A 27,940-nucleotide genomic window follows, 5' to 3' on the forward strand; every position below is an offset into this window, starting at 1 on the left:
AAATTAAATTAACTATAATACCTGCACTCAGCTGATCAGGTAACCACTTAAAATGAATAGGTGTATTAATAGTTCGTGAATTTGTGATTAAAACCAAAAAGTAGGTATGTAATAAAAATAAAATAAAGTACAATTATTATAAGCATGAAACGCGTATTGGTAGCTGTTACTCGTAATACTTTTTATGTAGGTAGGTACTTCATGTAGCTATTTCATTACTATGTACAACAGAGTTCAGCGCGTGATATTTTGCTTTTTCCCCTCTCGACAGCGTGACTCGTGAACTGGTCCAAACACCTGACACTATTAGGTAGGTACCTAATATATTAACGGCGACCATAAAATAATAGTAATAGTAAAAAAAAAAAACGAATTTAAAATGAAATTAGGCATATGCACGCCATATAACGACGCGCATACTATGGCGTGTTTGCATTCGCGCTGAACATGTTTTACATAAAGTTGTACATTTTTGTTTGTGTTTTATTGTTTACCGTAGTGCTACCGTTACCGTCTGCCAAGTAAGAGTTTTGACGTATTTTTCGCTGTTTTTTTTTTTAAATTCGGCCCCGTCGTTACGTACCTTAATACGTAAATCGCTAACAAAAAATAATAATATACCTAGGCAATATGCGCATATTATAGCGCACTAATCTCCAGAGTCATACATTATTGAAAATTTCAGTTCCGACTTGTAGTACCTAGGTAATGAATTTTTTGAAATTTTTTTTCGTTTTTGAAAAATTATGTAGATATCCATCGATGGTCGACGATTTATTCGTTGTGGTTGAAAATGTGTGCCATCGTCGGGAGTTGGTATGTCGTGGTTCAGGTGTTTTTTTTTATATTGTTGTCTAATGGGGGCGCTTGGACAGTATAGGTTCCTGTCTGTACTACCGTCTACCATGATCCGAAATATTGTCTATCTTCGATTTAATATTATATAGATAAGTATTTTGTTTCCACGTGCAAAAAATGCCTATTTGTTTTCTTAGCGATTATCATTTTTATTACATCGAGGATACAATATAGATCAACATATTCATGTTTATCCAGTACACATTATGTATAGCAATTAGCAATAGCCGTATAAACTATAGGTATTATGTGTTATGATTTGGTTTAAGGGTACAAATTTAAATATTTAACTATTGTGTTGTTACGTTTTGGTTTAATTAAAACGCATCAATAATTTTAGATTTCTATAATAAACATAGATGTTTAATGATCTGCGTTCCATATACCAAATCAAAAGAATTGACTATATATTATTTAATATTTACACGATTTGCCTGATTTAATCGAAGATTAAATAACGAATAACATGATTTAATAACGACCTTCCTTGTTTGTAACTTTGACATATTTTAAGAGATTCAGTATGTTTAGGTAATAGACACATTATATGATATAGGCATATAATATTTTAATAAATATCCTAATACTAGTTACCTATATATTATGTGTAGTGTGTAGGAGTGGTAGTATATATAGGTCATATCTCATAGGACACTGGAACACGGTGATGAATAAAGTCATTAGTTGTTATGGTATTATTGTATTGGTATGTACTATGTATAATGAATGACGATGTTAAATTTTTGGCCACCGTTTTCTTTTGTTTAATCAAACAGAAATGCAGCCGGATAGGATTAACGTTAACGACGTGCTGTTTATGTATTGAATAACAACTGAAAAATGAATAGGTATATATTATTTCGCTTTTCTATTATTACATTTTGCATAATCTGTGCTCGAAAAATACACATGTATTTTAATTATTTATTCTCAACGTTTCAACGTATATATTATGAGTGTTATGCAGTTTAAAAAATGACAGCAAACGTTATGCTTATGAAGTTATTACTGATGATTAGATATCTTTAAGTGCAGTGTATATATTATTAAGTTTGAGCTCCAACTATACATCCAACCTTTTGGCTTTTGTTCCATAATAAGTATTATATAAAATAACAGCAGATGAAAGTTATTTTAGAGCTCCATCGATGTTTTTTAAATTCTGAGCGGAGTGATAAATACAGGTATTAATTTTATAATGACGTGTGCCTATTTTTGTGTCTGTCATAATTACTTATTTAGAACAGCAAAAATGCTTTGATTTCCTACTTCAGCATTCTGGTAGCAAAGTAAATCTGTTTGTTGGTAGGTACGGTGGGGATTTAAAAGTAAAGTAGGTATTCTAAGTCTTCGAAAACACTGGTAAAACAAAAAAAAAATGTTAAAGGAAAAATGAGATTTTATCTACGCAAAACAAGTTTTCAACAAAATTGATTTTGTTTTTTGGTGTAATTCAACTATACATACTTAAATTTTCACTGACGTTTGATACTGCCATTTCCCAAACTAAACAAAATATTCTGACTATTTGAGCCATAAGAATTTTTTTTTTTAGTTTTTTTTTTCGATTATAAATAATGTTAATTATAATTAATTCTCTGTGAAGGATGATTTTTAGTTATATTATTGTGATTTAAAAACGTTATTCTTGCCAGTGCTTAAAACCTTTAACAATTATATTTTCAATTAATGTAAATACTTTTTCAACAATTAATTTAATCCAATGATCCTACTGTATTCCGAATAATCGTAAGATAAATTAGTTTAATAGAAATAATGGGAGTTTCCAGAATGCGTCCCAAAATTTAATGGATTCTGAGTGCATCCGAGGACAAAAGGTCATATTTTTCATGTAGCTATTAGTGCATTTCAATTTATTTAGTGCTACCCAGCTATAGGGTGCTTCTAAAAATGTAGGTATGATATATACTATCATTACTATCATTGGTTAAAATGCTATTCGCTGTGTGTGACACATATGTAGTACCTAAATGACACTAGCTATGTATAGTGTTTCGGACAACGCTCTACCGAAACCATACACACTTTTCGTTCAGTGATACCATTATTTTATGATCAAACTTTATGGTGTATAAAGAGTGTAAACAGCAGCTATGAAAACAACTTTTAAAATGACGTGTAAATGACTAAATTTGAAGTAGGCACTGTTCTTAATTATTGAGTGATTAGTATGCGACACAATAATTGTTGTGTTCAGTGCCGTACTATTTTTATGCGGACATAAACAGTTCACTAGCACTTATTTCAAATTAAATATGTACAGTTTCCCCGCCGTTGCCACTGTCATTGTTGAAAAAATGTAGTATAAAGTACATTCGAATTATCATAATCGATCATCAGACCTGTATCTAAAAAAAAAGGTTAAATCTGTTAGTTTAAACTTTATCATAAATAGGTACCTCAGACTGAGATATAATGGTCTGGAAACCACATGGTAAGCACGAACACAGAACAATGGCACAATCATAGATATATAAAGTAGTTGAGCATAGGATATTTCATGCGACGTTGCCACATTTACATTGCCGGAACTTTTTAATTTATTATTTTCATGTATTATTACACCAATTATTATATTATGATACCAAACTTAAACGAGCCGCGAGCAGTGCACCGAGCCCAGTTTTATCGACAATGTTACTAATCTTATTTTTTCTAAAAATGTATTGTCACTAAAAACAATACAATCTTCTATTAAATTAATAAAAAATTATAATAATGTTTAAAACAAGTAGGTATTACAAAACAAAATATCTATAAGTATATGATATATATTAATATTTGACATAATAAAAATTAATGTTTAAAAAAAAATTAAATGAAATAATATAAAAATTATTTTATCGGAGACTTTTAACTCGTACAATATTTTGAACGACTAAAATTATTTAAATGTACCTATTGTATAATATAGTTAAATAAAAATGACAACATTACAGAGTTTTTTATGCTCAATCGTGAAGGTTTTCTTTGTATTTCTATATCCCTTGATACGCTGACAAATTTGCTCATTCGTGTCATAAAAAAGGTGTTTTATCATGTTGTAGATTCCTCACAATTGTCACTGTAGAGTGTTTTCAACGCTACAGGTGGTTTTATTTGGCGTCACATTTTATTATAGCTAAGTCCACATTTTATACAGATAGCGTTGTAAACTCTCGGTGCCCATTGTATCCCCCCTACCATTTTTGAGGACTATTATTTTTAGTATAGACATTTTAGTTAAACTACTCAAACAAATTAGGAATTGGGCAAATTAAAAAAGAAAAATTTGTCTAAAGTTTGTCACGAAAGTTTCATGACGATCGAATGAATAGTGTAGAATGCATATAAAGGATAAACAAACATAGATTTACATACTAAATTACCAATTTTGATTTTGTTATTACTTTTTTTTTAGGATTATCCATATAATTTTTATCTTTTAGCTACATACCTACGTACCTTAAAGCAAAAAAAAAAAAAATCTGTTTGCAAGACTAACGATTAACCGGATTAACGAACAGGAACAACAATTAATTTAGTATAAACATAAATAGTTTATTACCAATTTACATAAATTATTGGATTATTTATGTATGTCTATGCCATTTAGTTTAGAGCGTAGACATTATTTTTATTTTTCAGACAGATGTCTAGGAATAGGTGGCTGCTGTATGTTATTCTCATCACTGCATATAGCACCTACTATAGACTATATAGTTTCAAACTCGCAGAGTTAATCACTGCTCAGCTATTTTAATCAACTCGAACGCATTTTATACATAATCTATGTTTATCGTTTATGCTTACTGTTTAGGCGAAACAAAACTTGCGAAGCGGAGTACAACGATGAAGTATCGTCGTCGGAGAAAATACTTCGGTGGTTGACCGATCCTTGTCGGTATGATAAAACAGCGGCCCCTGGAAAACTCGTTGCGCATAATCCAATCGTCGTGTCCACTAGGATTCATGTCTATCATTTGACTTCTGTGTACCCGCGAAACCTGGTGAGTTATATTATATATTTACAATAACAACTTCGGATAATATTATATAGATTTGATAAATCAATTTTTTGACATAGTTAGTATGTCCAAGTGAACACGTCATATAGGCATATAGCCTATATGTTTGTTATACTCTATACATAGGATATTCTACTGAACGTATATGTACATAATATGATTAGGAATTTTGATACAAAATCTGCTACCAATTTCGGTAGATTGAACTATTTAAGACTGAAGTATTGGTATAGTATCTTATTCATTTCAGAATTAGTATATATGCAGTGAACCAGTGACTAGTTTTATTTTGTTTTGTAATTTATGCTAAAAGACATATAAGAGAAAAATAACTGCTTACAACATTTATGATACGTATATAATTATAAATTATAAATAAACGTAGGTTAATATATTATAATATGTTAATATATATATGGATAAATGAATTAATAGGACTTCAAAGTGCGGATACTGTTACAATTCCGGTGGAAAGACGTCCGACTGGCATTTGATAATTTAGCGCCGATGGACTCTTCCGAAGTTGTGTGTCAAAAGGGAGTGTTGGAGCGAATATGGATGCCGAACGTGTACATTGCCAACGAGAAACACTCACTGACGGTGGCCGACATGACCGAAGACCTGATGGTCACTGTGTTACCGGACGGAACCGTGATGTTATCGGTTAGGTGTGCTACAGCTGGATTCTTTACTGCTGTTTAATGTTGCTTAAAAAATATACTATTACGTATTTAAGCTTATAATATTGTTAACCACGTATATTCGGTATTTGTGGTTTACCTGTTACAGGTTAAAGACATCTGTGTTCTGTTGGGTGAAGCTAGGCAGATTCCCGTTCGATCGTCAACAGTGTCACTTGATCATGGAAACCTGTAAGGGCATAATATGCGTAAATTGTACCCACATATACCTACTACATAATATTATTATTAGATTTAGAGGCAGTGGCGGGCTCAGCTCTTTTGTTATCTACCCCTTTCCCCTCCCGTATGAATTTTTGGTATTTCTAAGACCACGTTATATATTCATTTATTGCTTCATCGTAAATTTTATATGACAAAAATAAGTAAAATGGGGGTATATAACGCCCTCATCCACCCGTGATCACGTCCCTATTCAGAGGTGCTAAAACTTCCTTATGACTTATTAAGGTATAATAGATATTATTCAAAGTACTTTTCTCGTGTAGAATGACATATTATCTTACCTATATCATTTTGAAGATAATGTTTCTCTGAATTTGTCTTAAAATATTTAAAATGTTGATACAATATCTAAATATAACAAAATCCATATAAATTCTAATATTTCTAAAATTAAATCAAGTTTTGCTTAATTAAGTTATAAATTTATAAATTTATATAACTATATTATAACGCAATAACGCGTAACTTTCAGGGACATATTTGTAGGCTAATACCTATAGTAATATATTTAGTATCAGGAATCAGGATTTATAGGTTAGGTTAAAATAAGGTTAGTAAAAATACTTCTGTAATAGTGAAAAATATTGTAACTATGACTGATTTTTAGAAAAAGAGATTTTCTACCATTGACGGGGGAGGGGGGTGATATTACCCCCATCACCCCATCCCCCCTAGTTACGCCACTGACCTATCACGTATATAATATAATACAATAATATGAATTATGAATCTTAACTGTGGTTTATAACGAACTTGGTTGCAGGGAGATATGACACTACACAATTAATGCTTGAATGGGAAATCGAATCGCCGGTCACCGCAGCGTTAAATGACAACTCGTGGGTGCCTTATTTAACGGAATACAAGTTGCTGAAAATAATACCGCACAGCTCCGAACACTACGTTGAACCAATTTCTCTGGACCCGACTTCTAGTAAGTACCTGTTATGGTATATAAATAGATAGATATGTATATAATACATAATTTGTATTAGAAAGATATGCATAATGCCTTAGTGTATTGGTATGCTGTTTGACGTTATTGTTGTAACATGATTATAAAAACTAAAAAAAATTGGTTAGGCAATAGGTCAGGTTTGCGGACGGTGTTCTTAAGTACATACTAACTATCTATATTTTTTCCTATTAATTTCTATAAAAATAACTTTTGTAAGATTTACTCGATAGTCGCAAAAAATATGTGTTGTTTATATTAAAACTGCGTTTGTACTTCTGTAATCAGTGGCGTATTTTTTTTTTTTTTTGGGGGGGGGGGGTGTCCTCAGTGTCTTGACACTCCCCGATATTTAAAAAAAAGTCCTAATATATTGGACATTAGTGTTGTCATTTATTATTTTAAAGTATACTATTTTTATCAAATGTAAAACTTCTTGTCAATTCCTAACATATTAATTTGTTAAAAAATTAATTCAATGTCTTTTTACATTAGTAAATAATACTAAAAATTTTGTTTGTGAGGTTCAATAAATGTTGACACCCCCCCCCCCCCCCCCCCCGCTTAAGAAATCACCCAAAATACGCCACTGTCTGTAATCATTGACCATTGTACATGAACATGGTACATTGTATATAATTTTATAATTCTAAATCCTTAATTCCTGTGGGACTCGGTAAATTGAGTCTGAGATAAGTTTGTTACATTTTTAAATTGATTAATTGAATCCCGGAGAAAATCATGTAGGGTAATAGGTAAGTAATTGGGTCCCGCGAAAAACAACACTATATAGCCTATATAGGTCCCGGCTACCTACTAATTAAAAAAATAAAAATAAATCTTATTATATTAATTATTACATCACAGAATAGATGTAATTTCATCTATTTTGTCATTATATTATACTTCATTTATATTGATTAAAAATATTACTTCATAAAATATTATTATTATATATTATAATATATACGTATACGCGCGGGGTGATTTATGAAACGTAAAACACTCATTATTTCAAAAAGTGTAAATGTTTTTGAAAATATAATTTTACATAGCTTCAAGTCGTTTACAAAACAATGTTTTTATTAAAAAATTATATTTTTAACAATTTTTTTAAGTATTTTACTTTTTTGAATGACAACATGTAGTTTTAATTTGATATTCCAAAACAAAATATTTTTCTAAGTAATTTGATATATAAAAATTGAATTTAGGGCGAGTAGTTTACGAGATATAGGTATTTAAAGTTTCGATGAGCGGAGTAGAGTGGTACGGGGTTACCTCGCGACATATTTTGTCCACTACTCCGCTCATCTAAACTTTAAATATTTATAACTCATAAACTACTTGAACATTTACACTTTTGGAAATAATGAGTGTTGTAAGCTTCATGAATCACTCTGTATAGGTATATATTATTTGCACGTTAAACTTCATTAATATTTATTTAATAAACTCAAATCGGGTTATAATATTACATGGTGTATAATATAATAATTTGCTCTCCTATATAATAATAATAATGAAATTTATTTTTTATTTTTTTTATTAGTAGCCGGACCCTATAAATACAGGCTATAATCTTTTTTTTCAAGCGACCCAATTTATCTACTAGCTTTTTTTTCTGGGACCTAACTATTACTTGTTTTTCCCCGGGACTCAATTTACGGTCTTACGGACATAACACGTTTCCACCAATATCCGTTACCACCAAATGAGATCTACCTATAATTAAACCATGGTTAATTTACCAAAATAATTTGTATACTACGCTTATATTTAAGTCTTTAATACAGTAATAAGTTTATTTAAAATACTAATGATGAATTGAAAAAAGGCAGGTAAGTCGTGGATGTCGCTCTGCTGTACAGTAGGTTACAAGTGGGTTACTGTGATGGATGGAATTAAATTTGAATCCAATGATATTATATCATTGTATACGAAAAACGATTCTGAGCGAAGGCGGTTTATCGGTATAGGATATATTATAGATTATGAAAAATTTTCAAATCTTAGATTTCAAATAAAAATTTTTTATGAATTTTCGTGATTTTTACGTATGTTGTCAAAATTCAAACTTTGAATCCTTGTAAAAAAAAAATGGTGACTATGAATTTATTTTATTTTTCAACTGCTATTGTTAAAATATGTTAGGAGCCTTGTATTTAATTTTCAAATCTTAGAATTAAAAAGAAAAACTTGTTTGAATTTCTATCTAAGATAATTTGAACATTGTCGTAATTTTTACGTATTTAGTCAAAATTTGAACTTTAAATGCTTACAAATAAAAATTGTGACTATGTATTCCTTTTATTTTGCAACTGCTATTGTAAAAACATGTTAGGAACCTTCTATTAAATTTTCAATCTTTTCTGCCTAACAAATAAATTTGTATCGATATTAATTTAAAAAAAACTAATAATGATCGAAAATTTCAAATGCCTATGAATAGTTCAACTTAAGTCGAAATTTTTTGAAAATTGCATGGTGGATAGAATATACTTATATAAACATTCGTAGGTATTGTATTATAGGTACATTGTATCTACTTATATATATTATACTTATACTTAATTGGTTGATAATTTTTTTTTTCAATCGTAGAATATAGTATAGTGTAGTAGTTTTTGTAAAAACGTGGTAATAATAATTTTATTTGTTGGAAACGGATATTGGTGGAAAAGGGAAAGGTACACCTTTGGTGGAAACGGGCATCGCCCCAATTTACTTATTAAGTGTCATTAGGAACCTAATTTACCAATCTCGATTCTTTATCCGGTATGGCTGCAGTATGACGTATGTATATAATGTATTTATGTATGTACTATGTAGTAATTATAATATATATAATATATATATATGTATTACATAGGTACCTAAATTAACTACTTAACCTAGCATATTTGTCTCTTATTACAGCTTACCGTTATACATCTTTGACGTTAACGTTCTTACTAGCCAGGGAGTACGGGTTCTATATCATGGACTATTACGTACCTGGCATATTATTGGTGACAATTTCGTGGGTGTCGTTTTGGATGGCACCAGACGCGACACCCGCGCGAGTCGCAATCGGTACGTTAAAAAAAAAAAATCCCATACATTTAATTTGAGCGATGACCGTGTTAACACGCAAACGTACTAAGCCTGAAAAAAGTTTTTTCAGTGGCGTACACGGAGAAGGTGTGTTCACCCAATTGCGATGATAGGTTTTTTTCACTATATTAAATATGAATAAAGTGTTTAAAATGTTTAATATTGATTTTAATTTAGACAACAATTTTAATTTTATTTAGCGAAATTATTTGTGTTGTGAAAATGGAATCAAAGATAAAAACAAACTTCTACATATTCACACATACTATAGCTGCTGTGTTACAACAACTGTCAGTGCCCTACCTTGTATATAAATATACCGTCACGTGGCAGTAAAGACAGTAAAATTATGTGCTATACCGCTATGTGGGTTATATACCTGGTAGGTTTGTATTATTAAAGCTCTGTTTGTTATATAAAGTTATTGAATTATGACATCGGAATAATTATTATATTATGTTAAAAAAAACACATTTAATTGTATTATTATAGTGTCACAGTGGGTATTATAATAGTATGATAATAATGACCGTAAACTGGTCAACCATCGACCAACGATCAATCGTTATTTATATTTTATAGATCTATAAAAATGTATTATTTTATTATATTTGATATTTGAATACCATTTAACGTTCAGATTGTTCATTTGACATATTTTGTTCTCAACAATCAATATTAATTAATATTTACACTAAAACAAATTAACAAATATTTTAACGGATGAAAGTAAAAAATAAATTACTGATAGCATTGAAAAATATTCTTTTTATGACCCCCTCTAATTATAAAATTGACGTGTACGCCGCTAACTGTTTTTGAGTTTTCTTTTGATTATATAATCATAATGTATATCTATATGCATGTAATAATTATTTAAGAAACCACGATTAATATTGCAGGTACAAGTACAATGCTCACATACTTCCAGTTGGGTGTCGACACAGGCTCCAAACTACCTAACGTGTCCTATATTAGATCCAACGACTTGTGGTTTATTGTGTGCACTGCGTTCATATTTCTCTCTTTGGCCGAATTTGCCTTTGTCAACACAATATGGCGATATGGGTGAGTGTTTAATATAATATAAATGTGTAGAGCACCGAATATTTTGAAGGGAGTTTAAGGTTTGAATGTTTGTATTATGAGCAAATCAGTGTTAGAAGTGGCATCGTTAAGGCTGAAAGAAGGGGGTAAGGGTTAAGAGAATATACTTTCAGGAACAAAACTATAACTTTACCATGTATACAAGTGATATAATCTTTTTTTTTAAATTTTTTTTTTTTGAAAATGGACAGGTGTCGTCGCTTTGCTTCACTAATTTAAAATATCCTCTTAATAGTCTTAATATGAATAGCCATAAAGTTTAAGTCATATGGACGACAAACAAAATCTCTTGTTGGAAAATATGGTGTTTTCAAAATTCAAAGTATGAAAAACATTTTATAGGCAATCAGCCACTAGATAATGTCTTTGAAGGTGGACTACTACGATGTGCATACGTTCGCCGCATGGCCACACTATTGCCCCGTCCTCACTATCGCTCACTCATGCCGAATTTAGCAACATTTTTTTTTTAAATTATAGAAAAAATATCATTCGATTTGGTGTGAAAATCCACGCTGGGTGTGGTTAAATTGAGAAATGTATCTACCTATAATTATAATGACAAGGGGTACGGTACGGTATACAATCGTATGGGCGATTGTAAACTCCACCGATTTACAGGTAGTCGATTTTAGGGTTGGATTTATAGCATGTAAATTCCACCGATACATTTTTTTTTTCAGGTAAAAAAAATGTAAATTCCACCGATACGTATTTTTGACCTGAAAGCACATAAATTCCATATAAAAATCCAAATATACATATTTTTACAAAAGGTCTATTAGATATTCAATTATTATTATTATATTATTTATTTTAATATTGTGTAAAAAAATATATAAGTATCTGAATATAATATATATAAATAATAAATCTGTACATAAATTATGTAGGTACTTATTACTTACGTAATGTTAATAATAAAATTATATATTTTTCAATTATTTCTATTTGATTTTTATATGGTTTTAAATTATTGTATTTAAATACAATAGATATATTATAATTAGGTCCCGGATTTAAATGTACTCAAAACCATACAAATATGCTTTAAAAATTAGCCAAAAATCTCCTCAAAAAATGACCTTAAAAATGTAATTTATATTTATTTTTTATACAATTTGTTATTTTAATTTGGAATTTATTATTAAAATATATTTAATACTTTATTGAAAAAAAAAAATTTGAAAAATTGACTTGATGCTGCTATGAAAAAACATACCGGTGGAGTTTACATTTTTTTTCAGTTAAAATAAACGTACCGGTGGAATTTACACGAAAAAAGGTCGCAATCGGTGGACAATATAAGTAGAATAAAGGGTTAAAATGTATGACAGTATTATAATATGACATATCATTATAACTAATATCATATTGATAACTTATAATATACTTAGTGTAGGAACTTACACATGTACCTGGTTATTACTGCGTGTAGGAACTTACATATGTACCTTATTTTATCATGTAGGAACTAACATATGTATCTTGTTTACCTGCTAGGTCTCGTGTAGGAACTTACATTCGCCCATTCCAACAATCCACGTTTACTTCGAAACACGTAGTGTCCTATACGCTTACATTGTTAAAATCAATACCTATGTCCTATACAGGGTGATTCTTTTATCAAACAACACTCATTATTTCAAAAACTATTGACTTTTTTTCAAATTTTTTTTTTTTCAAAATTTTAGAACCATCTTGTTCTAGAAGTATATATTTTTTAAATATTTTCACCCTTATATTTATCAGGTTAACCATTATCAACTTTTGATTTTCAAATGACAACCTATACTTAAAATTTCATAAATTAAAATGGCTATTTTTCAATGAATTTTCATTTTTCGTTAATCCGTTTACAAGATATAGCCTCCCAAAGTTGGGTGGTTTTGGGTAGTGTTTATGACGTGTTATAGGTGTATGTTAGGTGGTATTTACACACAGACACCATATAAGTGTTGTTTGATAAAAGAATCACCCTGTATAGTATATTCTATAATTTTACACGTATATTATCGCAGTGTAGGTACATATCATATATGAAATAGTATAAAATAGTATAAAATATATCATCATAACTACTTTAATACACTGTTAGTTGTTGCTCATTCAAAAGTAAAGTTCATAAATCGTAGACTATTAATGGGTATATGGTAAAGTTATGAATTTGTGATTGAATATCTTTTTTTAACGAATTATAGGTATTATTTAGTCAGATAACTAGTTTTATCTTAATACTATACATCATTCAATATAATACCAGGTGATTTGTCAAAAATAAAACACTCACTGTCTCGTTATAATTATCATTTTAGGAAATATTTTTTTTGTTTACTTTTAAGTATTTATGAAACAATTTTTCATCTAGGTCATCATTTTATAAGTCATAAAATCAAACAAGTAGTTAGTAAAATAATAAATCATAATAAGTATTAAAGGCTAGATAATATAAAAAAAGAAAACGGTTTCACGTGGGACAAACTTACATTATAAGTATTTACACTTTATAATTGATTGAATCAACTTGATTCACTAAATTGTTATACTTCATAGAAGAGAATTTTATCAGTATCGTGGCATTTTCTTTTTTGGTATCAATACTCAATAATTTTTAATAACAAATCGAAAATCAACAAAAAGATGGATCTGTATGAAAGAATAATTTAGATTCTTATAGGTTATCAGAAGAAAATAAAAAACTACGATGTACATACAATTCTTCTATATGCGTGGTATAAATGTTGTACGGCTGCTGTGGATAGTGCCTCTGTAAGTTTGCTACCTCGCAAAACCATCATTTCCATAGATAAATTATACATTGTGGATTCCGCAAGGGATATTGGCTATTAATAGGGCAGAAGACTTGTAGCTCTAATAAAGCTCTAAATATTCAAGCACTGCTTATATACTTAGAAACCTCATAGTAATATATAGATATGCACTTAAAAATGTCTTTAAAATTGTTAATAAAATAAATAACATGTTGCATGTAAAACAAGTCAAAACAATTACAAAATTTAAATATGTTTTGTACCATAGCCAAATAAACAAAATATATTTTTTTAATTTTATATTTAATCTTCTGACACACACAAAATAATAATAATCATAGTTTAGTAAAAATCATTTTCCTTTGCAAACGCTTCTATAGGAAAAACGTGTGCCCTGCATGGACAGCCAAAAACCATATTATACGATAATAATTTAAAATTTAAAATTTTTTTATCCGAACATTTTAACTGTATTGTTTGAAATAAAATTATCAGTATGGAAAAAATTGATTTTAAGTTAAATATGTCTCAAAAAGTATAAAATTGAGTATCAAACAGTAAAATATGCCTTAAAAACAAAAATGACTCAAAATATGCATTAATGTGCAAAATAAAATTCCAAAATTAGCTGTGTGATGAAAGCATGAAACGTATTTATTTCGTACCCGGCTATTTTTGTGACTGTGCAAAACAAATAAGCAAATGCTACAAGTTCTCTCTGCCCTAGCTATTAAATACCCAAAATCCTTCGTGCGCACTATACTATATACTAGCTAGTACCCAATATATCATCATTATTCATTAGTAATTTGTGCAAAGTATTATGTATTTATGTAATATACTAATATGTATTATTAACTACTAGAATATGCTTAAATGTGCAATCTACATTTTTTCAGTTGTCATCCCGTCAAGTTGAAAAGCAAATCCAACAAACAAATGTTTAAATCATCGATCAAAGCGAGCAAAATGTCCAAGGGGATATTAAATAATGACCGACCGCGAAAAACCATCGCAGCCGACAGCTTATTTCTAGACGGAAGAAGGCTACAGAACAAAGTAAAGTATAAATACTTACCAGATATCAGAGTATAATACAATTTATTAGCTTTACCACAAAGACATTTTCTTAAGAAAGCTTATTCCTTATGATGGATATAGCAGGTATAATATGGCACAGAACAATATGATAATAGATATATGAATCGAATTGTTCTTTATATTGTTGTCGTCACCCTCACCATCACCACATAGCTTACTTTTGTGTACCTTCGATATTATTAAAACATGCGAATATGTTATGCGGTTATGCCAAAATATTTCCAGATGAGTTGTGATACAAGTTTTTTTTTAATATGCATGCGTGGAGCCTTTGATTACTTTGTCATTCAGTGAGATTACAGCTGTACCATATTTAATATAGATTACGAACCTATATGTTAGAGCATTAAAGTTATATAATACGCATAGCTGTATAGATATGAATGTATGATAAATTGATATGTATAGGGAGATTTACCGAGCTTGCTCATATCTACACCTATTTTTTTCATTAATTCGGTTATTTAAAATCTTATTTTCTTAATTTTTGAGTATACATATATATACCTATATATTATATAATAAATTATTATATATACTTAAAAAACATTTTCTCAAATTTTAAAGACTTCGCTTTTACTAATTAAGGAGTCTTCCGTACAGATAAATATTTCTGTTTTTCAAATAAGAACCCTCTACTTTTCTACTGAAAATTTAATGGATAATTACTGAAAATGTTGATATATTAAATAAAAATTTGATTTTTAAACAGGGTCGTCATTTGAGGGGGTCAGGATGTGCGGTTGTACCCCTTACTTTTAGAATGTTACAATTGGCTTGCGCCTTGTTGAAGCCTAAAATAATGCACGAGCCACGAATGCACAATTATTTATATGATTAAAATCAAATTGTAATAACCGGTCTATAATGTATAGAAATAATTGAATGCAGGATAATATACATATACGTATGTATATTTATTTTTATATGGCCTGGTGAAATTTCAAAATGGCCTGCTTAAAACTTCGCACACCCGAAAAAAACCTGAAATGATGACCCTGTTTTTAAACGAATTTTTGAGTAATTTAACTTTGTGATTTAAGGATAATAGATCCATGCTATCTATCATTATACCTAATTTTGAATAAGATTGAGGGCTACATCAGTCTGGAAACATTAGCAAATATTATTAATCTATTGGTTTTTATAATTTGTAAAAATAGTCCAAGTGTAATAAAAATACTAGATCCATTATTAGGTAGATACCTACTTACATGTTACATCTATTTTATATTTTTGTAAAACCAGTTTTTATGTCTATTATCGTTATAGTATAAATATTTAGAAAATTGAGGAATTATACTTTGAGCTTTAGAATTTCAAATTTCAAAAAAAAATTATCCATTTCATAATATAAAATACAAGAATAGGGGGTTCTTATTAGAAATACCTACCTAACTACGCATATTTTCCGTGGCGCGTGTTGCGTGTGTTACCTACTAGTTTACTGGTTTTTAATTGTTGACTATATACCTAATAACTATATAATATATTATGTTTGGTGTTTTGATAAAATAATTAAAACTCTCCAAAAAAAAAAAATGTAATCTACTAGTTTGTGTATTAAATACGTAGGACGTAGATGCTACTATATAGTCTGTCTATCAGTTGTTTACAAACAGGGCGTAAAGCCAGTAAGTACACATCGTACTCGTATTATATAAATATATATATACCAATGTATAACATCAATTACTCGATTAGAAATAAGGAGTATAGCTACCTGTAGGTACACACCTAGTGCCTAATCACATGTGACGCATGTATCTAGAAGTATCTAAATATTTTATCTTGTGTTGTGCGCTGACTAATATTATACCTACAAAGATAGGTAAATATTGTATAAATCTCGTCTTACAGATTCTTATCAGAGCAACGAAACCAATAGTCTGACGCTCAGTGGAGAAATTATCGGGAGTGTAGGCCGTAGGGTATGCAATTCACAGGGACCCTCCGGGGTTTTTTTTTTTTTTTTTTGGGGGGGGGGGGTGGCTCTATTCCCGATATCTCTTATATAATCTTTAGTAAAAGCTGAATTGGATATAAACAAAATAATTAACGACTTTGCTGCCGTAAAAACAAAAAGTTAATTTTTGTTAGATTTTATAAAAAAAATAATATAGTTAATAATTATCAACTATGACATGTGAGAAAACAGTATTTTTAATTTAAATAAGGCATATCCAATGTTTTTCATTTTTATTATCACGTTGCGCCACTGCTGACGCAGACGATGATGACGCGTGTTCATTTTTATTTATAAGTAATTTTTTTGTCTGTGTTTACACTTGCATAAAGAAATGAAATACCTATTTCAATTAATAATTTGTATTATAATAATATAGGTAGTCAGGTAGGTGTGCATTTCGACTTAATAATTATTATATTTTTCAAGAGAGTACCTAATATGAGTTTATCGATACGTAATAGTTCAATACTGAGCGTTTAAGAATAAATAATTAGTCAAATAAATTTTCCATGTACCAGCAATGTGTACTGACGGTTGTTACTTGTATGTCACTTTTTATGATCCAACATTAAAAGTGCGAACACATGTGTGAGGAAACTTTGTACGTCGGGTAAACGTTAGATTGTGAAACTCGGACATTTTGTTATATTTTAATATTTTATACATATTATTGTATAGGTATAATATAAATAGGGCTAAATTCATGACAAATTATATTTAAAATGTTATTAAGTTTAAATACCATTTGGTTTACCTATCTAATTTTGTAATATACAAATATAGTAATATATAGGTAGGTATATTTTTTTTTGCTTATTAAGATTATGAGTTATGACATTAAATTATTGTATACCTATCTAGAAAATTAACATAGATAAAAAAAAAATATAATAAAATGATAGCACTAATTATTTATGTTTGGTTGTTATTTAACCAGTAAATAAAAGAAAAACTGATTATTTTAGAATGTTTATATAGGTGATACTAATATAATATCTTTAATTTACTTTTGAATATAAAATCTCATCAAAGTTTATAACATTGCTTATTTACATAATACTTAATATATACTTAAATACTTCATGTATTAAAATAGATATAAGAGTAGGTACCTACACAGCTACACAGTTTCCGTGTTCCAAAATAAACATATTCACCAGATCGTACAAAGTGTCTGCGTGACCATTATTATGTTATCGTTATGTATTTTAAGCAATAATGTATAATATTATACATCGCTTTAAAGTTTAAAACGACCTTCTGTCCTTCCGACCGGTAGTATCGAGTTTAGATTAGTGATTGGATTGACTTCAATAGTTAAGCACTTTAAAGTAAAATTAAAAAAACACGATAGCTGCTGCTTACTTTTCCCTCCATCTATAATATGCAGGATACGGTTTGTACCTAATCATTAACCTACACGCAATTTTTTTGATGTCATAAAATAAAGCTATCATCAATGTGGATATTAATTTGGTAATTGTGTTCCCATAGGTCTTAATAATAAATCAATCGTTATAATAAGCTGGGCTTGAAGCGTTTGTAACTTGACTTCTTTGTATTTATGTCTGTACCAGTAGGCATGTCATTATACAGTACACACTCTACTGCGCGCGGCACCTAATATAATTATATATTATACTTAATAATTATCGGTAAAATATGTTTAGGGTACGACAGAATTGAACGCAGAACTGCCCTACACAATGGAAATGAAAGCGATGGGCAAGGTGAAATTCAAGGTATCCGAAGAGTCAGCACGTCATTTGCATGGTGGCTTAACGACTACTGCCCAACAGATTTCGATTTGGATCGATGAGAAAAGTCGAATTGTGTTCCCAGCATCGTTCATTTTATTCAACGCAGTGTATTGGAGCCTGTTGTGGGTATAACAAGACTTCGACGACCTGTGGGAATGGTTGCACGGATACCAACACCTTCAAAGCTGTACAAGAATTTCAAGGGGTTATTCGGTGTGACTAGGTGTGCCCAACACCGGTATTCAGTATTTTCTGAAGGACAAATATAAATGGTAATATGGTATATATACATAGATATTCCTTACATGTATGCCAATATTTTTAAATACTATTACCTTTGCTTGAATGTAAGTAAAACAATTTTTTGTTTGTAAATTAATTTCAATTTTCGCCTGTGAACTAAACATAGGTAATACAATGTACCTTATATAAATAATTTTATGTCATAAATATATTTTTAATTTTTCATACATTGTCGATGTTTAGACTGTACGCATAGATTATTTTGATAACATTTTTTAAAATTATCTAATAAGGAACCAAATTAATAATAATAATAATAATATAAACACATAGAATAAACATTTAAAAATAAATTGGCTATATTGTATTAAAATAAGAATGATACAAGATTTGTATTCAGTATTCAGAGTAAATTATTATATAAATAGCAAAAATATGAAGTATAAAGTATCACCACATATGCTTGGAGTATGTAAAATTATTCAATTGGTATAAATAAAAAAAAAACAATCATAACAATATATTATATATAAATTAAAAACAATCGAAAAACTATAGTATCAAACAAAGTTTAAAATAAAAATATTAACCCTGCATAAAATAAAAATTTAAGTGCGTACGATAAAAAATATAACTAACATTAAGTTGTGTATTTTAAATCAATACAACGCAGAGAAATTATGTACATATAAAATGCTGTTTAAGAATTAATTTTGAACAATACAATGTATTGACATTGTGGTTAATTTTAGTATTATTTAATCATTTAAAAGGTGGTTAGCACCAAAACTATAAAATATGATTTTTGGTAGCACACATTTCAATTTAATTTAAATACTCTATAAAGTGTAGTACATATTTTAGTAGTCTTCAACAGGTTTTGACTTAAAAAAATATCTAATTGAGATAAAATTCAAAATTTTTGATACTTTGCATTTATAAATAGGTCAAATTGTTCCACAACAGACTTGTTCAGCAAATTGGTCAGTAATAATGTATAAATAATATTGAGCAGTTTTTTTGTGATACACTATTTGAATTATTCTGTATTAGGAATGTTGTCACTTGCACTATAAGGAGTACCATCATATTTTCTCAAATGTAACTGAAATAAGTATAATTTATTAGAATATAATATTATGTATGACTCAGAAATAATACTGGAAATGCATATTTACCTGCAAGTGTAAATTAACTTCATCACTGCGACTTAAGTATGGAAAATTACCACCAGATTTGAGTTGAGCCAGTTTAGCATCCGGATATTCCTGGTAAATTTTTTCCTTAATGGGCGAACCTAAGGCATAGTCATCAAATACATCCATAAGGGTGACACTTTTTAAACCTCTCATCAATGATGTATTAACGCGGCTATTCAAACAGTTTATGGTCAAACGAGATGCTAGATCAGCCTGTGATAATGATTCAATCTAAATGGAAAAAGTATAGTTATTACATTTTACAATACAATTATGTTATATAACCTGTATAGATAGAAGTTAATTACCAGTTCGACCATGAAATCTATTGAATCCATTATCCGCGTATCGTAAAATGTTTCTCTAGATGAAAAATTTGATAACACCATTTTTCTGAGCACTATTGCAGGTAAAATCCAAAACCTTGAAAACATATAATTCAAATATAATCACTTATCAACAATAAATAATAGCGAGCTTAAACAAAATAATATTATAAACATTTTAAAACCTAATTGTACGGAAAACTGAAATAATTTCAAAAGTAATGAAGTGTAGTTTATAAAAAAAACTAATTGTAAGGTGATATAATACTAGTATTTAACCATTTAAGTAATAAATAATAAAAACCTTTATTTTGTTATCATTTTTTACAAACAAATAATAACTAATAATTGTTATTTTACATAAAGACAAAATTAAACTTACAAAACAGCAGCATCTTTATATTTGAATATTGATGTATCAGTAAAAGAGTTGCATAAGAATAGTGATACAACTCTAGGTTGATGTACAATTGTAGAAAACTCTACAAACTTTTGAGCCAAAAATCCACCTATGCAAAATATAAAATTACTGAAAATACACAGTTTATCTAAATGGCAAACTATAAAATCTCTACATGTTTATTTGTATTAATTTTTACTTTTAGCATCTTTTAATCTTGTTAACAATAGCAAACAGTTTCAATGCTTATCTATGCTGCTGTTATGTACATAATAAAAGCCAGCCACCTGCACAAAATTGGTAACTGTTTTATGTTCAATAGTGTACAAACTCATAATTTGTGATGTAACTTTTGTTTGGACAAATAAACGGAGACTGATGGTTGAAAAATGAAATCTCATAAAAAAAGTATTGACTCCAGGAAATTTCTTATATTCTGGTTGAGGTAAGAAATGCATACATTAAATATTAATCATGAAGCTATTCATTAAGTTAAACAATCAATTATTTTTATTAAAATATAAGTATATCATTCTTTTTTTTTTTTTTTTTTTTTGTGGGGGAGAGGTTAAAATAATAATTTCAGAATTGTTAAATAAATAAAAACATAAGATTGATTTCATATTACTACTCTTTTAAAAATTTTGCAATTTCGTACGAATGACAGACAACAATAATATACAATTAATTTGTATAAGTTTTAATATTTAATGACATTCTGTACTAATATTAAGACATGAATTAAGTAAGGAATAATTTATTGTGATGCTTTAAATATATTCAATAGATATTTGAAATTATACTAAGTATAATTCAATTATATTATAACAATTACTATCAAAGTTTAATATAAATAATTGTATTTTTGTTTTTGTTGAAATAAACATTAAAAACATTTTAATTTATTTTATTTTATACTAAATATATATTGACCCAATCAAATTGTGAATAATAATTTGATGATTTTGATAGAGCGTATCTTAAATAAAGTGTTTAATCTTATAAATATTATTTTAATTAAATTATTTGAAATGAAATTGTAAATAAAGTTGATTAGTAGTAATTCAAAAACTAAAGATAAATTATTTTCATGTATTGTAAAGTAGTTTAAGATATTAATTCATACTAGGGGTCTTTTCAGATTTTTTTAGAAAAGTAGCGGGTGACAAGCATAACACAAACCTAATTTCATATTCAAAACATCTAGTCGATAATATGGCACATTATACTATTGCAATAAAAGCGCGTTTTAAAAATCATTATAATTATAATAAATTGTATTTCACATCATTGTATAAAGTTATTTTTGGGAGGTTAGTTTATAGCATCTTTGAATTAAGTGATGTATCTCACTATTATCTACTCTTTTAAATAATATCTCTAATTTATACAAATATTATTTGTGAACTAAAAAAAATGGTGTACATATCATGCATTTGCTTTGTATGCATTTAAAAACATACATTTTGATAATTCATTAATGGCAACACTTCTGAAATTTATGCTGTATTATGCATTTATGAATAATGTATACTTATTGTATCGACACTGGACATAGTATAATTATGCTACATCAACAAATTACAAGCTGCATTGGTTGTAACAAATTAAATAAGATGAGAAAATAATTTTGTATGGAGTATTTTCACATATTATACATAAATTAAATTTTTAATTGTTTTAGTTGTTTTAAAAGTTATCATCTACAGTTAACTATTGTTTTCTCATGGCGTCATTTGTATTACGGTAAAATTGCACATATTTTTTCAATTACTATAATGGTTACTATTTAGTACAAACAAAGGCGTTAAGTCTTAAGGTCATATATTCAAATATAATTTTCAATTATTGAAATTATAGGTATTAAAGATTTATTAAAAATAATAATAATAATTTAATCAAACATTAACCTAACATTATACACATATAAGAAACAATTAAAGTAGGTATGTGCTATTATTTTTAAGATTATAACTATTTAATTACCTAATGAAGCACCAAATAAATGCACTTGTTTAATATCCATATGATCCAACAGTTGCATGAATCCCTCACACCATTCAGTAACACTCCAATAAGGAGGATTTTCAGCCTGAAAAATAAATAATTAGCCATTAAAGAATTTTTAACCGGTTAATATTTGTTATAAACTCATTAACGTCACATACTGATATGACTCGATAGCCTTTAGAACTGAGCGTTAGTAACTGTTTGAAAAAAACTTCGGCTCGTCCACTCACTGGATGCAAGAACACCAATGGGGTCTCGACTGAACGAGGACCCGTATCGTACACTCTCCATCCCTGCAATGGTTGGATTTCAAATAATAATATTGTAGACAACAAATTATAACTTACAACTTGTAAGCACTTATCAACATTATTGTTTGCAACTTGTAACATTATATATTGGCCTGTGCCTAGCTTTTATTATGTTACATTGAAACATCTAAATACCAAGATTTTGCTAGTCGCCGAGATTTCATCGGTTAGGGGAGGGTTTACTGTATATTATAGTCATATAAAGATGCGAGTGACGTACGACAAAACACACCAGTGAAAAGCAATCACTAAATGTATAGTGGTAGCATGAATTGTAAAAAATTTAAAAAGTCAAAACCTTATTCGTGCCGGTATCGTCCAATATGATCTGCTTGAGAGGCACGTTGCACCTGAAGCTCGTGTACTCCGGCGAACGAAATATCTGACTGGAGAAACTCATAGCATTCGTTTTCAACGACGATGATTATTGTTTACGTTCATCGTCATGCGATTCGGATAAAGAAATGAGAACACAACTTGCAACTCAAAACGCAAGACACGCAGAAAAGAAAAAAAAACAACAACCTGTTGCTCAACTTTATCGCAGCGGCCAGAATGGCAGAATAACGTAATAATAGTAATAATAGTAATAGTCGAAATGTACTATGATATTATTATATTTATGTATAATGATAATAATAGTCAGCAATCGCCAAGGTGTATATTATTATTATGAATAGTGTAAAATATAAATACACTCTGCCACCTTGTTCTACTATTTTATTGTATAGTGTTACTGTCTTACATAGTGACTTGAGTGGAGGGGCGGGAGAGAGCAACAATTCCGATAAGAAAGTACGAAAAGACGTAAACAACGCGTCGTGGTGTGATAAGCCGTTATCTATATCACGGAATAAACTCGTATAATTTTATTATAATAGGCAGTCGCGTAAAACCCCGCCGTTTCCGAAAAGAGGAATAATTGGAATAAATGAATATTAATAAACAATATAAAAATGACGGCCGTAGAATGACGACCACCATACGAATCGCTGCAGAATATGAATGTAAATTCGTAGGAAAACGCCGGACGCGCGTTGAAGGCTCTACCTGGAAACGGTCGCGTGCAATTTATCGTTTTTAACGTCCGATTTCTCCGCTCTTGTTCGCCGGATCGTTGCCTGATCGGAAAACGTTTTCTGTCGAATCAAACATTTAAACATCCGTTTGCGACCCAGACGATCGATAATTATTTTCACTTGACACTTGTCAGTTGCCAGCCCGGTGCGTCTACCTACGGGCGAAACATGAACTTCGTCGTCGATCTGAATAACAAAACCGCCGGCCGTGACAGAGTAGCGAGGTACTTTTCGAATAGGTTTAGTTATTATAATGATTACCACCATCAGTCGTCACTTGTCACTTTTCAGCATTATTAAAACATGTCGGAACAGCCTCCGAAAAAGAGAGTGTACAAGGGACGACGAAAAATGACCTAGAAAACGGTTTTTGTAAAAAGTTAAACTATTCGTTTATATTTGTTTGATTGCATACCCAGCACTCTTTTTTTTCAACTCTTTCAATGATGTCACCGCTCTAATGGCTTTTCTCCCTGACCATCACACAACATGGCAAAGTTTTGTTTAGCCTTATGTGGTTAGCTTAAATATTAGAGATACTTAACCTATTTTCAAATTTAATTTTTAGAACATTACCTGTGTTTTTGCATTGGGTTTTTATGATGTTTCAATGTTTATGCAAATCTTAATTTCTTATGCAAAATTTTGTGATTTAAAAATGTTAATATCTTTAAAATTGAAATATTGTAAAAAAACCAACGAGCTAACAAATCATGGTTGATTCTGCTGATTGCAAATTTACCATGTTCTACTTAGGTTGGAAAAATAAAAAAATTGTACTCTCCGACAACCTATTTGTATAATTATTATTAATTAGTTGAATATGTGGTTATATATTTTTAAAGGATGTTCCTATTTATAGTTATTAGCTATTATTAAATACTGCTTACTTTAAAAATGCAATATTTTCTTCTCTATGGTAAGAGGTGCACACAATATTACTAGCAATTTTGTTTGTTTGTTAGATTTTAAATTCATAAATAGTTAACAGATAAGTGATAATATTATATACCATGTCAAATTTCAGTACTAGAACTGCCCACTTGGTACTATAGTAGTATAGTGAATATGGTGGACAGAGTGGCCGAGCGTTCTAAGGTGTCGACTGCAACACACACGTCACCTGTTCAAACCTCGGTTACGGGCGTAATGAATATTATTACTCCAACATGTATTAAGTGATTTTAATGTTATATTATTTACTAGAAAACTCCCATAACTATGGTCACTCACACATAAATTATAGTTTTGAATTTATCAAAACTTGCTACTCATGGATTATAACATTAGTGTTAAAATGTTAAAAATGTAAGATACTATTATTAATTGTACTGGTAACAAACACCAATTTTTATATTGGTAATTATTATATCATATTGTATTATAATTGGTGATGATGAGTGCTGTGGTAATTCTATGATTTTGTAATGATCAATGTTTTAGTGTACAATATTTGAAATGGATACTAATGGTTTTTTTTTTCAGGTTTGTACAATATGGTTCAAAAACAACATGGCATTACATGGAAAAACATGACTTTGACGTCAAATCAATTAAAAAGTTCAAACAACTTGAACAATCCTTGGCAGCTTTTCGTAAAGGTATATTTTATACTTGATTATTTTTTTTTGCAATGTAATATCATTAATTTTGTATAAGATACATTGTTACTACATAATATTATGTAGTATCAACACGTTGTATTTAGATTTGGATTAATAATTGTAGTTATTATTACAAATTAAAATAATCAAATGTGATAAATGCAACTTATCTTAAACAATCTACACATGGCATCTTGTGTTCTATAAACGTTATTGTATGACTGTGTGTTAATTATTATTAGAGCGCGGATTTATATGCATTAAAAATCAATCAAATATGGGCTAAAAAATCTTAAATATGCATTAAAATGTTAAAATATGCATGGAAAGTAAAAAAAATATGCTTAAAAAAATTCATTACAATATATTATAAAAAAAAATTATGGAACAATACTAAAAACACTTTTTTTTATTTTTTCCACTTTCACTATTTTCAGGTAGCTTTAATCTATATATAAAAAAAGGAATCAATTTATATCAAAAATGTCTCCTAAAATAAATGTACTTACCTATATTTTGATATTTTGATATTAATTGAAACTATAAAAATATAATTTTGTTTTCTTATATTATAATTGAAAATAGTATAAATTTAGAAAACATCGAAATATGCCCCAAAAAAGAAGAAATATGCAATTAAAATTGTAAAATAAGCCCTTAAAATAGAAAAATGACAAAATATCCAAAAATATGTACTAATAAAGTTTCATTTTTTAAATCGTTATATCATGAAAAAAATTTTGTGCTCACTTAGCATATCATGCGATCAACCAGAATAAATATGCAAATGCATACAAATCCTCGCTCTAATTATTATAAATACTTACTAACAATAAATAAATAAATTTAAGAATAAAAAAAGTATCCAAATCAATACATTTACAATTGTTACCTATGTTTAAAACTTAACATATATTTTTTTTTTTTACAGTGTTAAGATTTGGCCGCTTTATTGATTCCTTGCATACTGCATTGCGGACTATTAACCATTCAGATAAAACTATTAGATATTGTGTGACGTTTTCAAAGATAGCTCATTCTTTGTATCTGTTTTGTGACCATTGCTTATGGTTGAATAGAAATAACTTTTTACAAATAAATGCCCCAAAATGGGGTCAAACAAGCAATCGGTATTGGCTCTTATCTATAATAATGAATCTTGTCAGAGATTTTGTGGAGTTGAACAATATACTAAAAGCAATCCTGGAAAAAAAAATTTTAAACACTCTGAATAGAAAAGTAACTCCTAAAGACATATTTACTGGTGAAGCAGTCCAATTTGTTCGTTCTCATAAAGACTTGTTAATTGATACCGTAAAAAATAGCTGTGATATAATGTTACCATTGTCAAACTTAGGATTTATTAGGTTAAGTCCAGGTACAATAGGTGTAGTTGGCATGATATCATCAGTGCTTAGTTTGTACACACTTGTGGACCAGAAAGCCAAGTTACCTTATACGTGAATCATTTGTTGTCATTTAAATTACCTTTTGATAAGTAAAAAAGTAGCAATATCAGAGTTTAATAAATATTAGGGTATCTTTTATGACACAAGTTTAATTTTATAACACTAATTTGTCAATTAAATATTATATTAATTAATTTGTTTATTTTATACTTGTTTAAATATAATAAAAATAAAAATCATTTTTAAAATGTATAACTTTTATATTGTGTATGAATTTTACATTATTATCATTTTTTATTTATTTTGTTATTTATAAGACACATCATCAAGTATTTTAAATAATTAAGTGATTAAAAATTATAAGTCTGTTAGAAAAGTTAAATTGTAAAAGGTACTTAACTTTTGGATTTTATGGTAGTTGGAGGGTTGTTGATTGACCTGTTAAACAATTTAATTTATGTAGAACAAAGTAATCAATATAAATATAAAAAGAGCTGATTTAATAAATTTTTTTCCATTTTAATTTATTATTTATAATTTATTTTATTCAACATTCCTATTCAACCAAGAGTGTATTATATTTTTTTAATAATGTGTTAAATGAATTAAAGATTTCAATTTTGAGTTATTGTTTTAGGAAAACTTTTAATTTTATGAAATGTATTTATGTAAGTGGGTGTATACATATGTACAACAATGATTCCCAACCTGGGTGCTACCGCCCCCTTGTGGGCATTTTTTATTTTGAAGAGGGCGCTCATCTATCATTTAAATTTTTTTTGTTTATA

At 28.8% G+C, this 27,940-nt stretch overlaps 3 protein-coding genes across 8 annotated transcripts; 2 read left to right on the forward strand and 1 right to left on the reverse strand.

Moving 5' to 3' along the window:
- Positions 1–385: 385 nt before the first annotated feature.
- LOC107170143 (pH-sensitive chloride channel 2-like) lies at positions 386–20,436 on the forward strand. 4 transcript variants are annotated; one of them, XM_015520182.2, is made up of 9 exons: positions 387–521; positions 4,679–4,868; positions 5,322–5,554; positions 5,676–5,758; positions 6,576–6,746; positions 9,687–9,842; positions 10,766–10,931; positions 14,641–14,800; positions 18,482–20,436. In XM_015520182.2, the coding sequence occupies exons 1-9, from the start codon at positions 448–450 to the stop codon at positions 18,701–18,703; spliced, it is 1,455 nt and encodes a 484-aa protein (XP_015375668.1). In that variant the 5' UTR covers positions 387–447; the 3' UTR covers positions 18,704–20,436. The 4 variants fall into 4 exon arrangements, with proteins under 4 accessions (XP_015375677.1, XP_015375668.1, XP_089080811.1 ...); XM_089224685.1 differs by lacking the exon at positions 387–521 and adding an exon at positions 1,684–1,706; XM_089224684.1 differs by lacking the exon at positions 387–521 and adding an exon at positions 1,877–2,042.
- LOC107169982 (maspardin-like) lies at positions 19,150–23,741 on the reverse strand. The gene is made up of 7 exons (XM_015519964.2): positions 23,359–23,741; positions 22,908–23,042; positions 22,726–22,831; positions 20,722–20,848; positions 20,322–20,436; positions 19,993–20,244; positions 19,150–19,919 (listed from the first exon to the last, which is right to left on the reverse strand). The coding sequence occupies exons 1-7, from the start codon at positions 23,458–23,460 to the stop codon at positions 19,854–19,856; spliced, it is 903 nt and encodes a 300-aa protein (XP_015375450.1). The 5' UTR covers positions 23,461–23,741; the 3' UTR covers positions 19,150–19,853.
- On the forward strand, positions 22,366–27,675 carry Pex11ab (peroxisomal biogenesis factor 11ab). 3 transcript variants are annotated; one of them, XM_089224687.1, is made up of 3 exons: positions 22,366–22,485; positions 25,625–25,740; positions 26,675–27,675. In XM_089224687.1, the coding sequence occupies exons 1-3, from the start codon at positions 22,466–22,468 to the stop codon at positions 27,205–27,207; spliced, it is 669 nt and encodes a 222-aa protein (XP_089080813.1). In that variant the 5' UTR covers positions 22,366–22,465; the 3' UTR covers positions 27,208–27,675. The 3 variants fall into 3 exon arrangements, with proteins under 3 accessions (XP_089080813.1, XP_015375538.1, XP_089080812.1); XM_015520052.2 differs by lacking the exon at positions 22,366–22,485 and adding an exon at positions 23,911–24,363; XM_089224686.1 differs by lacking the exon at positions 22,366–22,485 and adding an exon at positions 25,144–25,317.
- Positions 27,676–27,940: the final 265 nt, after the last annotated feature.

Source organism: Diuraphis noxia, unplaced genomic scaffold, assembly GCF_037042655.1.
Source record: "Diuraphis noxia isolate RWA-SAM2 unplaced genomic scaffold, SU_Dnox_SAM2 contig0003, whole genome shotgun sequence".
Taxonomy (NCBI): Eukaryota; Metazoa; Arthropoda; class Insecta; order Hemiptera; family Aphididae; genus Diuraphis; species Diuraphis noxia.

Excerpts from the sequence above, each read along its gene's own strand:
- Pex11ab (XM_089224686.1), top strand. The coding sequence starts at position 25,208 with ATGGTGGACAGAGTGGCCGAGCGTTCTAAGGTGTCGACTGCAACACAC. Across the intron at positions 25,318-25,624 it reads ATTACTCCAACATGTATTAA|GTTTGTACAATATGGTTCAA; the intron begins GTGATTTTAATG and ends TTTTTTTTTCAG. Across the intron at positions 25,741-26,674 it reads CTTGGCAGCTTTTCGTAAAG|TGTTAAGATTTGGCCGCTTT; the intron begins GTATATTTTATA and ends TTTTTTTTACAG.
- LOC107169982 (XM_015519964.2), bottom strand. The coding sequence starts at position 23,460 with ATGAGTTTCTCCAGTCAGATATTTCGTTCGCCGGAGTACACGAGCTTC. Across the intron at positions 20,849-22,725 it reads TTTATTTGGTGCTTCATTAG|GTGGATTTTTGGCTCAAAAG; the intron begins GTAATTAAATAG and ends TATTTTGCATAG. Across the intron at positions 19,920-19,992 it reads AAGTTAATTTACACTTGCAG|TTACATTTGAGAAAATATGA; the intron begins GTAAATATGCAT and ends TACTTATTTCAG.
- LOC107170143 (XM_015520182.2), top strand. The coding sequence starts at position 448 with ATGTTTTACATAAAGTTGTACATTTTTGTTTGTGTTTTATTGTTTACC. Across the intron at positions 5,555-5,675 it reads ACCGTGATGTTATCGGTTAG|GTTAAAGACATCTGTGTTCT; the intron begins GTGTGCTACAGC and ends TACCTGTTACAG. Across the intron at positions 6,747-9,686 it reads TTCTCTGGACCCGACTTCTA|CTTACCGTTATACATCTTTG; the intron begins GTAAGTACCTGT and ends CTCTTATTACAG.